The sequence below is a fragment of the Schistocerca gregaria genome, chromosome 5 (genome assembly GCF_023897955.1).
Source record: "Schistocerca gregaria isolate iqSchGreg1 chromosome 5, iqSchGreg1.2, whole genome shotgun sequence".
NCBI lineage: Eukaryota > Metazoa > Arthropoda > Insecta > Orthoptera > Acrididae > Schistocerca > Schistocerca gregaria.
This window is the reverse complement of record NC_064924.1, coordinates 10,310,505-10,325,360: the sequence shown is the minus strand read 5'-3', so window position 1 is coordinate 10,325,360 and position 14,856 is coordinate 10,310,505. Positions and strand designations below refer to the sequence as shown.

Here is a 14,856-nt window from a genome sequence, read left to right as displayed (position 1 = left end):
ACTATGCACCAAATATTGGAAAAATAAGAATACTCAATTTTATGAACAAGTGCTGCAAATCAATATAGAATTAATAAACTATGCACCAAATATTGGAAAAATAAGAATACTCAATTTTATGAACAAGTGCTGGAAATGTGGTTATATAAACTACTGACCATTAAAATTGCTACACCAAGAAGAAATGCAGATGATAAACGGGTATTCATTGAACAAATATTTTATACATGTGATTACATTTTCACACAATTTGGGTGCATAGATCCTGAGAAATCAGTACCCAGAACAACCACCTCTGGCCGTAATAATGGCCTTGATACGCCTGGGCATTGAGTCAAACAGAGCCTGGATGGTGTGTACAGGTACAGCTGCCCATACAGTTTCAACACGATACCACAGATCATCAAGAGTAGTGATTAGCGTATTGTGACGAGCCAATTGCTCGGCCACCATTGACCAGACGTTTTCGGTTAGTGAAAGATCTGGAGAATGTGCTGGCCACGGCAGCAGTCGAACATTTTCTGTATCCAGAAAGGCCCATACCAGACCTGCAACATGCGGTCGTGCATTATCCTGCTGAAATGTAGGGTTTCACAGGAATCGAATGAAGGGTAGAGCCATGAGTTGTAACACGTCTGAAATGGAACATCCACTGTTCAAAGTGCCGTCAATGTGAACAAGAGATGACTGAGAGGTGTACGCAGTGGCACCCCATACCATCATGCTGGGTGATACGCCAGTATGGCAATGACAAATGCACGCTTCCAATGTGTGTTCACTGCCATGTCGCCAAACACAAATGCGACCATCATGATGCTGTAAACAGAACTTGGATTCATACAAAAAAATTACGTTTTGCCATTCGTGCACCCAGGTTCATCATTGAGTACACAATCGCAGGGCTCCTGTCTGTGATACAGTGTCAAGGATAACCGCAGCCATGGTCTCCGAACTGATAGCCCATGCTGCTGCAAACGTCGTTGGACTGTTCGTGCAGATGGCTGTTGTCTCAGGGATCGAGACGTGGCTGCACGATCCGTTACAGCCATGTGGATAAGATACCTGTAATCTCGCCTGCTAGTGATACGAGGCCATTGGGATCTAGCTCGGCGTTCTGCATTACCCTCCTGTACCCACCAATTCCATATTCTGCTGACAGTCATTGGATCTTGACCAACACGAGCAGCAATGTCGCGATACAATAAACCGCAATCGCGATAGGCTGTAATCCGACCTTTGTCAAAGTCGGAAACGTGATGGTACGTATTTCTCCTCCTTACACGAGGCATCACAACAACGTTGCACCAGGCAACGCCAGTCAACTGCTGTTTTATATATGAGAAATTGGTTGGAAACTTTCCTCATGTCAGCACATTGTAGGTGTCGCCACCGGCCCCAACCTTGTGTGAATGCTCTGAAAAGCTAATCATTTGTATATCACACCATATTCTTCCAGTTGGTTAACTTTCACGTCTGTAGCATGTCATCTTCATGGTGTAGCAATTTTAATGGCCAGTAGTGTATCTGAAGAAGAATGTAGCCCAGTTTATAAAAAAAGGAAACAGTTTGAATGTCAGAACTACAGTAGAATCAGCCTTCTAAATTCATGTTATAAATTGTATGCTGATGACACAATTCACAGAAAAATACTGTGAATTCAGTTTACCAACTTTTCTTGCCTGCCTTGACTATGAAAAGGCATTTGATAAAGTAAATGAAGCTGTAGAAAATTCTAAGGAAGAGAGGGATCCCATCTTGTCCTATAACAGCTCCACGGGGTTTATATATTAACAACAAAACGAAAAAGAATTGCAGGAAGCAGACAAAATAGTACTGAAATAAACCAAGAAGTTATACAAGAGTGTCCCCTCTCACCTACCACTTTTAATGTTTATATTGACAATGTAATCAAAACTTGGCTACAGACAATAAAACATTTTAAAATTAATGATATGGATATTAGTACATTACTTTTTGCTGAGGACTAAGTAATTTTTAGACAGTAAGTAAATAACTTACAAGAATCTTTCATTAATTTAAGTAAGAGCCAGAGAATGAAATCTGAATGTCTCCATCACAAAGACAAAATCAGTGGCATTTTCAGGATACAGGATCATGCGAGTTAAGATTGAAATTGACAAACAGATCATAGAGCAAGTTGTTGTTGTTGTGGTCTTCAGTCCAGAGACTGGTTTGATGCAGGTCTCCATGCTACTCTATCCTGTGCGAGCTTCTTCATCTCTAAGTACCTGCTGCAACCTACATCCTTTTGAATATCCTTAGTGTATTCATCTCTTGGTCTTCCTCAACAATTTTTACCCTCCATGCTGCCCTCCAGTATTAAAGTGGTGATCCCTAGATGCCTCAGAACATATCCTATCATCCGATCCTTTCTTCTAGTCCAGTTGTGCCACAAATTCCTCTTCTCCCCAATTCTATGCACAACCTCCTCATTAGTTATGTGATCAACCCATCTAATCCCCAACATTCTTCTGTAGCATCAATTTTAAAAGCTTTTATTGTCTTCTTGTCTAAAGTATTTATTGTCAGTGTTCCACTTTCATAGATGGCTACACTCCATACAAATAATTTCAGAAAAGACTTCCTGACATTTAAATCTATACTCAGTGCTAACAAATGTGTCTTCTTCAGAAATGCTTTCCTTGACATCGCCAGTCTGCATTTTATATCCTCTCTACTTCGACCATCATCTTTTATTCTGCTCCCCAAAATAGCAAAACTCGTATGCTACTTTAAGTGTCTCATTTCCTAATCTAATACCCTCATCATCACTCGACTTAATTCGACTGCCTTCCATTATCCTCGTTTTGCTTTTGTTGATGTTCATCTCATATCCTCCTTTCAAGACACTGTCCATCCTGTTCAACTGCTCTTGCAGGTCCTTCGCTGTCTCTGACAGAATTACAATGTCATTGGTGACCCTCAAAGTTTTTATTTCTTCTCCATGGATTTTAATTCCTACTCCAAATTTTTCTTTTGTTTCCTTTGCTGATTGCTCAATATACAGATTGAATAACATTGGGAATAGGCTACAACCCTGTTCTACTCCCTTCCGCACTACTACTTCCCTTTCTTGCCCCTCGACTCTTATAACTGCCATTTGGTTTCTGTACAAATTGTAAATTGCCATTTGCTTCCTGTATTTGACTCCTGCCACCTTCAGAATTTGAAAGAGAGTATTCCAGTGAACATTGTAAAAAGCTTTCTCTAAGTCTACAAATTCCGGAAATGTAAGTTGGCCTTTCCTTACTCTATCTTGTAAGATAAGTCATAGGGTCAGTATTGCCTCGCATGTTCCAACCATTCTATGGAATCCAAACTGATCTTCCCCGAGGTTGGCTTCTACCAGTTTCTCCTTTCGTCTGTAAAGAACTCGTGTTAGTATTTTGCAGCCGTGACTTATTAAACTGTTAGTTCGGTAATTTTCATACCTGTGAACACTTGCTTTCTCTGGGATTGGAATTATTACATTCTTCTTGAAGTCTGATGGTATTTCGCCTGTCTCATACATCTTTCTCACCAGATGGTAGAGTTTTCTCAGGGCTATAGGTAGTTCTAATGGAATTTTGTCTATTCCCAGGGCCTTGTTTTGACTTACGTCTCTTAGTGTTCTGTCAAACTCTTCATGTACTATCATATCTCACATTTCATCTTCGTCTACATTCTCTTCCATTTCCATAATTTTGCCCTCAAGTACATTGCCCTTGTGTAGACCCTCTGTATATTCCATCCACCTTTCTGCTTTTCCTTCTTTGCTTAGAACTCGTTTTCCAACTGAGCTCTTGATATTCATGCAATGGTTCTCTTTTCTCCAAAGGTCTCTTTAATTTTCCTGTGGGCATATATCACCCGTAGTGATATATGCCTCTACATCCTTACATTTGTCCTCTAACCATCCCTGCATAGCCATTTTTCACTTCCTGTTGATCTCATTCTTGAAACTTTTGTTTTCATTTTTGCATGCTTCATTTACTGTATTCTTATATTTTCTCCTTTCATCAATTAAATTAAATATCTCTTCTTTTATCCAAAGATTTGTACTAGCCCTCGTCTTTTTACCTATTTGAACCTCTGCTGCCTTCACTATTTCAGCTCTCAAAGCTACTAACTCATCTTCTGCTGTATTTCTTTCCCTCATTCTTGTCAATCACAAGTTAATACATTTAAATATTTAGGATGCAGTATGGCATACAGTTCAAACAGTGAAATACAACATATAGGGCAAACAATGAAATACAAGTAAATTAGACCTATTTAACTATTTATGTGAAACTTTATGCAGAATACTGAGATAACAAGCCCGCGGAAATATTCTCTGAAGTTCTGTAGGGTTATAGTTATACCAGTAATGTTATATCGGTGCGAAAACTGGACTCTTAAGATGTGAAATGGAAACAGAACAAAGTTAATGAATTTCCTTAGATATGTGGCTGGATATATTTTAATGGATAAAAAGAGATGTGATGGCATCCCGCTGAACTGAATATGCAAAACATAACTGACATAATAAAATGATATCAGTCTATGCAGGAAGAACATGTAGACTCTATGCCAGACCCAAGAATAAAAAAAATGGCTCTGAGCACTATGGGACTCAACTGCTGTGGTCATCAGTCTCCTAGAACTTAGAACTACTTAAACCTAACTAACCTAAGGACATCACACACATCCATGCCCGAGGCAGGACTCGAACCTGTGACCGTAGCAGTCTCACGGTTCTGGACTGTGCGCCTAGAAACGCGAGACCACCACGGCCGGCAGACCCAAGAATCGCTAAGGCCTTAAAAACAATATAAACCAAGAGGCAAAAGTTCCCAAAGAAGATCAGTGAAGAGATGGCCTGACCAATTTGGAAGGAGACAGAATCGACCAAAAGGTCTAATCCTTGATGATGATGATGATGATGATGATGAACTAGTTATGTATTTAACTTTATACCAACAGTGCTTATATTACAACTATTGATCAGTCATGCCAGAAATCTCATAACTTCACATTTTTGTAGTTGTTTGATCTGTCTTGTTCTTAGTTGTATGTTAAAGAAGCTCAATATCAGATTCAGTCATAACTGCCATTGCATTTTTCTGCTCGTTAGATTGTGTCAAAAGAAGCATGACGTAACGTAACAACAACAAGAGAAATGTAGCAGTTTCTCAAAACTTTACCTCAAAGCTGATGTTCAGCAAACATTCTGCTTGTGTCTTCCTATCTTTAAGGTGTTTTCCTTTTACTTTTTTCTGAGCTTACTGTGCTATTTAAAGTATTTTCACTGAAAAGTCAAAGATGATATGAGAACATCTGCAGCCTGAATATTTACCAATACAAGCTCAATAATTCTGAAACAAAAAACAGCTGATCATTAATGGAAACTATGGACTGAGCATAACTGTATAGGTAGCATGGACAGAAGGAAAAACCTCTCGCTAAATTTGGAACAAAATTTTACAATTCTAGTCCATAATCTTGAAGATTATGTCTGAAGGTTTTTATATTATCTTTACCAGTTGACGTTGAGAATGGAACAGTGATTGGAGTCTGTTGAAAGTAAATGTTTTCAGTGAAGCATAGTTTAAAGGCACAGTCTCTCTTCGAAATCTAGACCTTTGTTGGAAAAGGACTGAAAATTTCCTTATAGTTTTAGTGCAGATGATGCCTTTCCTCTCACAAAATCCATGATGAGGCCATATCTGAATAGACAATTAATGAATGAAAGGAATATATTTCATTACAGAGTATAAGGTCTGTAGAATGTTCTTCTGTTATGATAGTGTCAAAGATTCTGGTGTTGGATCTTCAGTAAATTGTTACTTCCCAGAATAGTATTCCAGGTAGACGTTAAAAAATTGTCAAAGTTCTTCCCTGGCAACGCCAGAAGGAGCACAGAGTGGGTCAATAACCAGCAGAATGCCAACAAGAGTGACAGTGAATACCAGAGCTACTCGGAACTGGGCAAGTGCTCAAGCAAGCGAATATAGCACAATAATGTCATGGCAACAGAAGGATACCATCATAATGATGACTGCACAGCGTAGATCAATTGTAAGTGCAACTGTGCAGGTACCAATGTAACAGAAAAGAGCATATGAAAGATTAAGTTGAGAAATCCTGAAGCAACCAAGAGAGCTGACTAAATTGGAAAACCAGGATGCATGGTGTCATTGCTGCCTCACTGTACCAGAGCACAAGAGTGCACCCTGTGGAAATATTTCTCCTGTTCTGTTTGATTTCTGTTGCACAGTTCTGTCGAGAGGAGAGGCTTATGTCGGTCACCCTCTACTCGCCTTCGGACTTCCTCAGAGCCCCTAGTCCTGTTGGAGGGGCTTAGATGCTGTGAGTTGCAGCACCTACTACTGAGCCCATGCTGGTGGGGTGTTGTGACTGTCCCCATCCAGCTGGCCTTCTGGGTCCTGACAAGAGGACCCATTAGCATTGTGAAAAGGAGCCTCTGCTGCAGCTTACCGTAACTCCTGCAACAGGCACCGATGCTGCCAGCATCTCTCTTGTAATGAGAGGCATCAGCCTTCCTCTGCATGGTACACACACTCTGAGCATAACTTTAGATTACCTCTTGTTGGTGATGATCTTCTGTGCGCTACCAGGGTCATCGTCCACTTGTTGCATAGCAACCTGCTACACGAGTGTTGCTGGCGCTCCGAGACCGTCAACACCCACTGACCTGGCCCGTGCTGCACCAGCATGCCTCAGCTTCCAGCATCCCACTGATGACAACTGTGTACTTGTGATCATTAAATATGTAACTGACAGTCATGTTTTACTTGACACACTTTAGTGTCCGACAGATCCTCACCACTAAAACCCAGCTGACACAGTCCTGATGACTTTAGAGGACACAGACTGGCACTCTATAGAATTGTGACATGAATAAAATTGATGTGATAGTTGAAGCTATTTCTTTGTTTCACAACTTTAGGATTCATGATAGTGTATTCATGACATGTATGCAGCACAATTTAGACCACCATATTGAGATCTCACATCAAAAGCCAGAAAACGAACAGTGACCTACAAACAATGCCATCAAGCTGAGTAATCCACTCTGCAGTTTTGTTATAAGCACAAGTGAAGCATTGTCTTTTCAGAGAAAAGTGTATATGTAGCAACATACTGAAAGGATATGATATTAAATAATAGATAATTATTTAAATAAAAATAAATTTTTAATATACTAGACTAAAAAGTATGAAACAAGTGTCGCTCAGCCAATTCAGATTCCTGATCTCATACAGATAGCCCTACAAAATTACGGTTGTGAATTTTTAATGGATATGTAAATACGTCTTATAAGATTTAAAATGAAGAATGTGGAGTGTATTGCATAGAAGGTCGTAAGGATAAATTACTCATGCACCACATCTGTTGCATGCCCCTGCTGAGTTGTGTCTGCCTACACACATACACTCCCTGAAACACATTCTGATACAACCGCACGTATCGGTCGTGAAATGCAGCCTAGATGTCATATGTAATCGACCTTCCTTACTCCCGAACCACACTGGACGGACTGGCAAGAAAGCACATTCGTATTTAATTGTCATCCAGTCCTGAGGTATGTTTGCATTTCGAGTCTCTAACTCACTGGGTAATTATTTTAAAATCAACCGAAAATTTGCACTGGACAGACGGACAGAGAGACAGAAAAGAAAGCAACAAATAAAAATGAGATAAAAATGAATACTGAACTCAGCGTCATTCACATTTTCCTGGCTGCAAAGGCAATTGACCAACCACTGTAGAAACTTTCATAAGCTACCAGTGGCACAGACACAGTGTGTGACAAATGTGGAGCACATCACTACATCTGGTAGTGGCACGGCAAACTGTACGACTCGGTGAAGTCGGGTCTGTCCAGTAAGCAGTGTACGTTCTCCGTCTGAAGTTGCAAGCCAGATGCGTGCCTCGTGCTACACCACATGCCACCCCACTTGTCACATCGTTTTGGTGCTTGCCCTGCATTTAACTTTTTATTTCTTCTCTCGAATCTGTAATTCCCTTTCCAAATTTCTCACTGATTTCCTTAATTTCTGTTCAATGTATATATCGACTAAAATGAGTGACAGATTAGAACCCTGCACGCTTCCACGCCATTCAACTCTCGTAACTGCAGTTGTGCTTCGGTACAAGCTGTAGGTGACACCTGCTGCCGGTACCATTGTCCACAGTGAGAGGAGTGTGTCACCTGTAGGACTCTGGCCGCGGCCCCCTGGACGGCGAGAAGTAGCGCGCGAGTCGGCGCCCGCCCACGGACACGGTGCGGTTGCGCATCCAGAACTGGAACTCGGTGTCGAGCGCGGCGATGCCCCCGGCGAGGAAGGTGCGCTGCTCGCAGCCGGCGCGCTCGCAGTGGCGCACCAGCGCCTCCACCATGGGCGCCAGCAGCGGCGGCTGCGCTCGCTCCTTGTAGTAGACGCGCCCGCCGTTCGGCACGTGGCCCAGCTGCTGCACCAGGTACAGCAGGTTGCCCACCACGCCGCGCACCGTCTCCGGCATGTCAGTCGCCAGCAGGCCCTGCCACACACCACCTGACAACTCACTCACTGCTAGCCAGAGCATTGCAGGTAAACTCGCCCCAATAAGTCGTCACTGGGTATTTAACTCAGTATACGTAACTGCGATTGCCACTGCACCAGTACCGGTAAACGTGACATGGGTGACCAACTTGATGCGATGACCAGGGGTGTGAAACGAGATTCTCTCTCTCTCTCTCTCTCTCTCTCTCTCTGTGTGTGTGTGTGTGTGTGTGTGTGTGTGTCGGTACATATCAGTATGCTTCGTGTCACCTGTCTTCCGTTCCCAACTGCCAGCATCCTCAGAAATATTAAGTGCAACCAAGGTAGTTGACCTTCATTCCGAATTTCTTGTGTAGAGTCACCTTCTGTTAACACACGCCAGTAACCCCAGTGATTTATGAGGGCGTGCTGAAAAGTAATACGTCCGAATTTTTATGTCAAGTCTCTTAACGCTTTTTAAATAAAAAGAAACGTTACTACAATCCTATAACATCATTCTCCATGTCTACATATTAGTTTCTCAACATCGTCATCCTAGCGACGAACACACTTCTTCCAATAAGATACCACTTTGTTCATACTCTTGCTGTAAAATTTTTGACTTTGTTGAAGGAGGCACAACTTCACCTCTGCTTCAACTGCTTCATCACTATCAAAGTGAAGTCCTCAGAGGTGTTCTTTAAGTTTTGGAAACAGATGAAAACCGGCTGGTGCCAAGTCGGGACTGTACGGACAATGATCAATGATAGTGAAACCGAGGCGTCAGATTGTTGTAGATGTCACAAGTACTCGTGTGGTCTGGCATTAGTCGGCCAGAGTGGTCGAGCGGCTCTAGGCGCTACAGTCTGAAACCGGGCGACATTTCGGTCGCAGGTTCGAATCCTGCCTCGGGCATGGGTGTGTCTGATGTCCTTAGGTTAGTTAGGTTTAAGTAGTTCCAAGTTCTAGGGGACTGATGACCTCAGAAGTTAAGTCCCATAGTGCTCAGAGCCATTTTTGAACCATTTTTTGTCTGGCATTGTCACGCTGGAGGACAGTGTGTTCCGTGTTTGCAAGATCTCTTCAAATTGGAAAGTCGATTGCAGCACGCTGTTTCTCATGCACCGACATAGCTATGTTACACACCGCCACGTTAACACGTAGCGGTAGAGGGTTGCAGCTTGCGTCAGCAAAGCAGGAAAATGGACTGCATGCACGCCTCTCAGTATCATGGCGATGTCTCTTGTGTGTCAATAAGAAATAAATAACGATCATCTATCAGCTGTAATGCAACTGTTGAATGTTGCATCTGACACCAGTTGAAAACAGAAGAACCATAAATGCTATCGAACTGTGCCGATGTGTGCCGAGCAGAACTAAGGAACAAACTGGCACTGCGAAGTAGACACACGGTAGCACATGACGTTATTTTAAAAATCTGAATTTCAGAACAATATTTTGTAAAAACAGTTTACAATTGTAATTTTTTTTACATGTTTTCAAATATCGAAACTTGTGTCTTTTATGGCTCGAGGTGAGGATGGTGAATTGAAGGGGGGGGGGGGGGGGGGTTGCATTGGTTGAGGATGTGCGTTCCGTCACCTAAAATTTTAGAAATAAAGCATTGCTTACATGCCTTATTCTAGTCTTCGGAATCCTTATGTGAATGATACGTACAGAGCCAAAGCACATCGCTCGATTCCTCACTAATACATACTGGTACGTGCAGCCTTGTAAGTAGCTTGCATTGTCTAACAGTGACCATCTTCACTGCACAAAAATGAGCTGTTAGAATAATGAAAAAAATTTCAGCAGTTCAGAGCTAACACACTCCAAGCAATTATTTCGACAGCTGAATATTCAAAATGGCTCTGAGCAATATCGGACTCAACTGCTGTGGTCATCAGTCCCCTAGAACTTAGAAATACTTAAACCTAACTAACCTAAGGACATCACACATACCCATGCCCGAGGCAGGATTCGAACCTGCGACCGCAGCAGTCCCGCGGTTCCAGACTGCAGCGCCAGAACCGCACGACCACCACGGCCGGCAGCTGAATATTCAACTCGTGCCATGCGTCTAATACAAAAACATGTAATTAATATAAAAAGGTACCTGACAGTCTCAAAACTGACTTGTCTTCATTGTTACGATACAAGAAAATGCGGTGACATCCATATAAGGAGGTTAAAAAAGACACTACCACAGAAACAAACCATCATTCACGGTACTATGTTGTAGAAAAATTTCCGACATCGATAAAAGAAATTTTGAAAAGTCCTCATTTAAGGAAACTATTCAAATTTTTAATAAACTTCTTGTAGTATGCCGTGTCTAGATTTCGTAAATTGCAATGGCTGTGATCCTTGTTCGCGATCGCGTGAGACTCCAGAGGCGCTGTGCGCGCGAAGTTTAAAATCTTTGTCGCCGTTCTCCTTTGCTTGCCCCATTACGAATCACATTATATGAAGTAAATGGCCATTTTAATATTGCCACTCTTGTGCTGTTGATCATCGGGTGAGCAATTACGCGAGGTACATGTACCACTTTCACGACAATAAATTATTATTAATGATCCTAATAATAAAGTTCAAGTATATTGACAATTACGTTGGAAAGGAATCGTAGTGTCCAAGAAATATATGTGTGATGTATTTGTCTTTCTATCTGGCGTGCAAGTTAGTGAGATAGTTAACGTTCATTTCATTTTGGCGAAATAGCGAACCTGAAACTCTGATTTGTTTCAAAGATATTTTCGTTGCGACATGATACCATTCAATGCCGCTCACCACCCTATAGAAAAAGCTAGTACTCAATCTCTTATCGCGCTTTTAAATACATTGCAACATTATAGCTGCTGCTGTATGACAGGACTAGTTTTAATGTATTCTGAAGTACAAATGCTTTCAGTCATTGATTTATCACCCAACTAAATGAGATCGTATTTTTTCTCTTTCACGATATTCATGGTAGCAATAAATCCAGGTGGAGAACGTAAAAAAAAAAAAAAAAATTGCGCAATGAGAGAGGAATCGAGACCAAAGTTGCTATCTTCATATACCCTTCTAGGCTTGTAAAACTTGAGGATCTGCAACTCTGCTAAATGATTCGAAGTTTATTCACTGACTGCGAATTTTCCGACAACAGCTGTATTAGTTATAGATATACTACCTATTGGCAATGTATGAAAATTTGTCCCGAACAGGGACCGTATTTCTCGCTTATCGTAAGCGTTCGCCTTAACTATTCCCGTGCACTCTCCCTGGGCTGATCCAAACTTCCATGTGTCGCACCGTCTGCATCCTTTTATCCTCTAGTCCTCTAAACTGATCACGTCGCAACATTACTTGGATTCCCGCAACAGGCACAATGAGACAACTAGGAACCGACACTAGCGTTCTTACCGGCGTGTGCCAACCTAGACATATGATACTTAGGAGCTGAATTTAGTGGCCTATGATAGAAAGATGAAGACAGTGTGACGTGTGGAGATTTGGTCGTCCGAGGGGGCGTGCGCGGACTGCCAGCCCGCCGGGTGGGCGATGCTGTCGAGTGCGGACGTGTGGCGGATATCGTGCTCCGCGACAAAGTAGTTGAGACTTGTGGGCAATTACGAAGCATTGTGGAGAACTATGGAATACTGTGACGGAAACGTAGGCGAAGTCACCGTTGCTCATGCAGGGTTTGGAATGCGGACAATCGGGATTTTCGAACTGCCGTTCGAAGTAGCGGCGGAGCAGATAACTGCAGTGACAGCGCCTTACGGGAGAGTCCTCAGTAACGGTGGTCCGATGCACGCAAATTCCAAGTTCTCAACGGAACGAGATAATTAAAGGTCGACTTGCACAAGCACATACCGTCGTAGATCAGTGTCTGTGGTTACTGAGGCGTCGCTATGTAAGACGGTCGGCGAGGACCAGCGCGGCGTGCAACTCTCGCGGCAACGTCCGTGCCGAGTGTCTGCAGCGGCGAGTGGCGCCGAGACCGCTGGCTGTGTCTGCACTGCCAGCGACTTGTCACCCAAGAAGAAGACCACGGTGCCATCACTGACAGAACAGAATCGAGATCACGCTAGTCGTAGGAAATCGTGACAGCTACAACAGTTTCAGCACAATGGACCCCCGAAAGGTGGGGAACCGATCCATTCTTCCGCTGATGATACTGAAGTTACGCAACAACCTACTCTGAACGAGCATCCTCGAAGCGAAACGATTTTTCTCTTGAATAATTGCACGAGCAACAACTTGACTCGGAACGCTACACTATTAGGAGAACTCACGAATATCGTAAAAGATAACCTGAGCCGGCAGCCGGTGAAACCCAAACGACAAACATGTAAGCAAGAGACCCGAAGAGATTTAGGAACTAGAGCAAAAATTGTCATGTACCAAGACAATTCTCAGAACAGGTGGAAACGAAAAACGTGACCTGACTAAGGTCGGCAAAGTAGACGTTCCAAGCCCGAATGAAGTTGTACATAAATTATGAACCTAGCCTACTCAGTCGAAGAACCGATCTAAACAGGGGATCCCAATAGACCTTATAAGGAGACTGCGTCGCCCGATGAAAATGACTGTGCTTGGTATTAACACTGAATGACGCAGCCGTATGTAATTGCAAATTTAAACAGGGTTGTTTCCGACGTGAAGTTACAATCCCTAAATGACTACTTTTAGGCCACCGACACTGATACTCGTACAACGATGATACCAGAGCCAGTTACGTCGAAAATATGGTTTAAGAAACAACAATATGGTTCAAGAACGACATACTATGTACAGCACTGGCTATACCTGAAACTGAACGACGAATAACTGCAAAATGTATCATCTACTTCTACTAAATGTGTATGCGCCCTCTGGATGCACGGGAGCCGGCCGCGGTGGTCTCGCGGTTCTAGGCGCGCAGTCCGGAACTGCGCGACTGCTACGGTCGCAGGTTCGAATCCTGCCTCGGGCATGGATGTGTGTGATGTCCTTAGGTTAGTTAGGTTTAAGTAGTTCTAAGTTCTAGGGGACTGATGACCAGAGCAGTTGAGTCCCATAGTGCTCAGAGCCATTTGAACCATTTTTTGATGCACGGGAAACGTGCAAGGAGCAACTTGTTCTGAGATGAAATTGCCCCATTAATACGATGCTCGCCTGAATATAATTTTGGGTGGTGATTTTAATTGCGTATTGCGTCAGTGAGATCAAGTTCCGAATTTCAACTTTTGCAAGAAGCTGTCGTTGTTACTAATAGACTCTATTTAATAGATACTTGGTGGCACGCCGAGGATATAAGTACGTATCCAGTAATTCTGACTAGACAGGGTCTATGCCTCGAAAGGCTATATTCATAGTGTGGTTGACTGTGAAATTTGGTTCATAAATTTCTCAGGTCACTGAACATTTCATACAAGCGTTCAGCATACATAAAAAAAAACCTTACTGGGACGACGCTGTCCTGAAACAGATCAGTGATACATGGCAACGATGTCTTTGGATGCAAGACAGATACCCAACACGCATCATGTGGTGGCTACAGTTTGTAAAAGCGCAGATAAAAAAAATGCATCGTGCAGTGTGGTTGTATCAAAGCATGTTGGCAAAAACACATCTTATATGTACGTTTTATGGACCTACGAACTTTATGGTGCCCCCATGGGATTAATAGCAAACAGCTCTAGAATAAAACGTACTATGAAAAGAATCTCAGCGTATGTGCGACAATCTCTAGAGGGGAAAAGGTCTGAGTGCTTTCTCCAGTTGAAATTACGCAGGAAAATCCACTAATATATCATACGATCAGCAAAGCCAGTAGAGGTAAACAAAAGGTACTCCGTACTCTCAACGATCAAAAAGCCGCAATAAAAAAAATTACGTGATGCAGTATTATACAAATTTTTAAGTCGCGCCGGGAACTGATGTGACGGCAAGTGAGCCCTTTTCACTTTTCATTCACCTCCGGTCAATGCTAATGACAACGCCGACCTCGTAGCCATCACTACCGGTGAAGAAATGTTGACCACAGTCAAAGTGGTATCTACAAAGATCTCAGCTGGTTTAGACTGCCTGCCAATATAATTTTATGCTTGCTTTTTGAACGTCATAGGAATAGAGTTCACCAAGTGTTAAAAACCATTCGAAAGCCAAGATCGCACAAAATATTTTTATTCAAGACAACCAGTTTCAACAGTCTTAGGTGTTACCTTCAAGTCTTAAACATTTTTGTTGGAAAACACGTTCATTTCACGCTGATCTCAAGCGCAAGATGTCAAGTGGATAAAACTCAGCACACTATAAATGCTTGTCATAGCTTCAAAAAATGTTTAAGACCTGAAAATGA

General features: G+C 42.5%; 1 protein-coding gene across 2 annotated transcripts in view; it reads right to left on the bottom strand.

Annotated features, from left to right (window-relative positions):
* The window catches only part of LOC126273150 (trehalase-like), a 260,073-nt gene that overhangs the window by 133,852 nt on the left and 111,365 nt on the right, over positions 1-14,856 (bottom strand). For both annotated transcript variants that reach the window (XM_049976602.1, XM_049976603.1), the window contains exon 4: positions 8,219-8,547. In XM_049976602.1, coding sequence (XP_049832559.1) covers positions 8,219-8,547 — 329 coding nt within the window. The remainder of the gene's footprint in view (positions 1-8,218; positions 8,548-14,856) is intronic.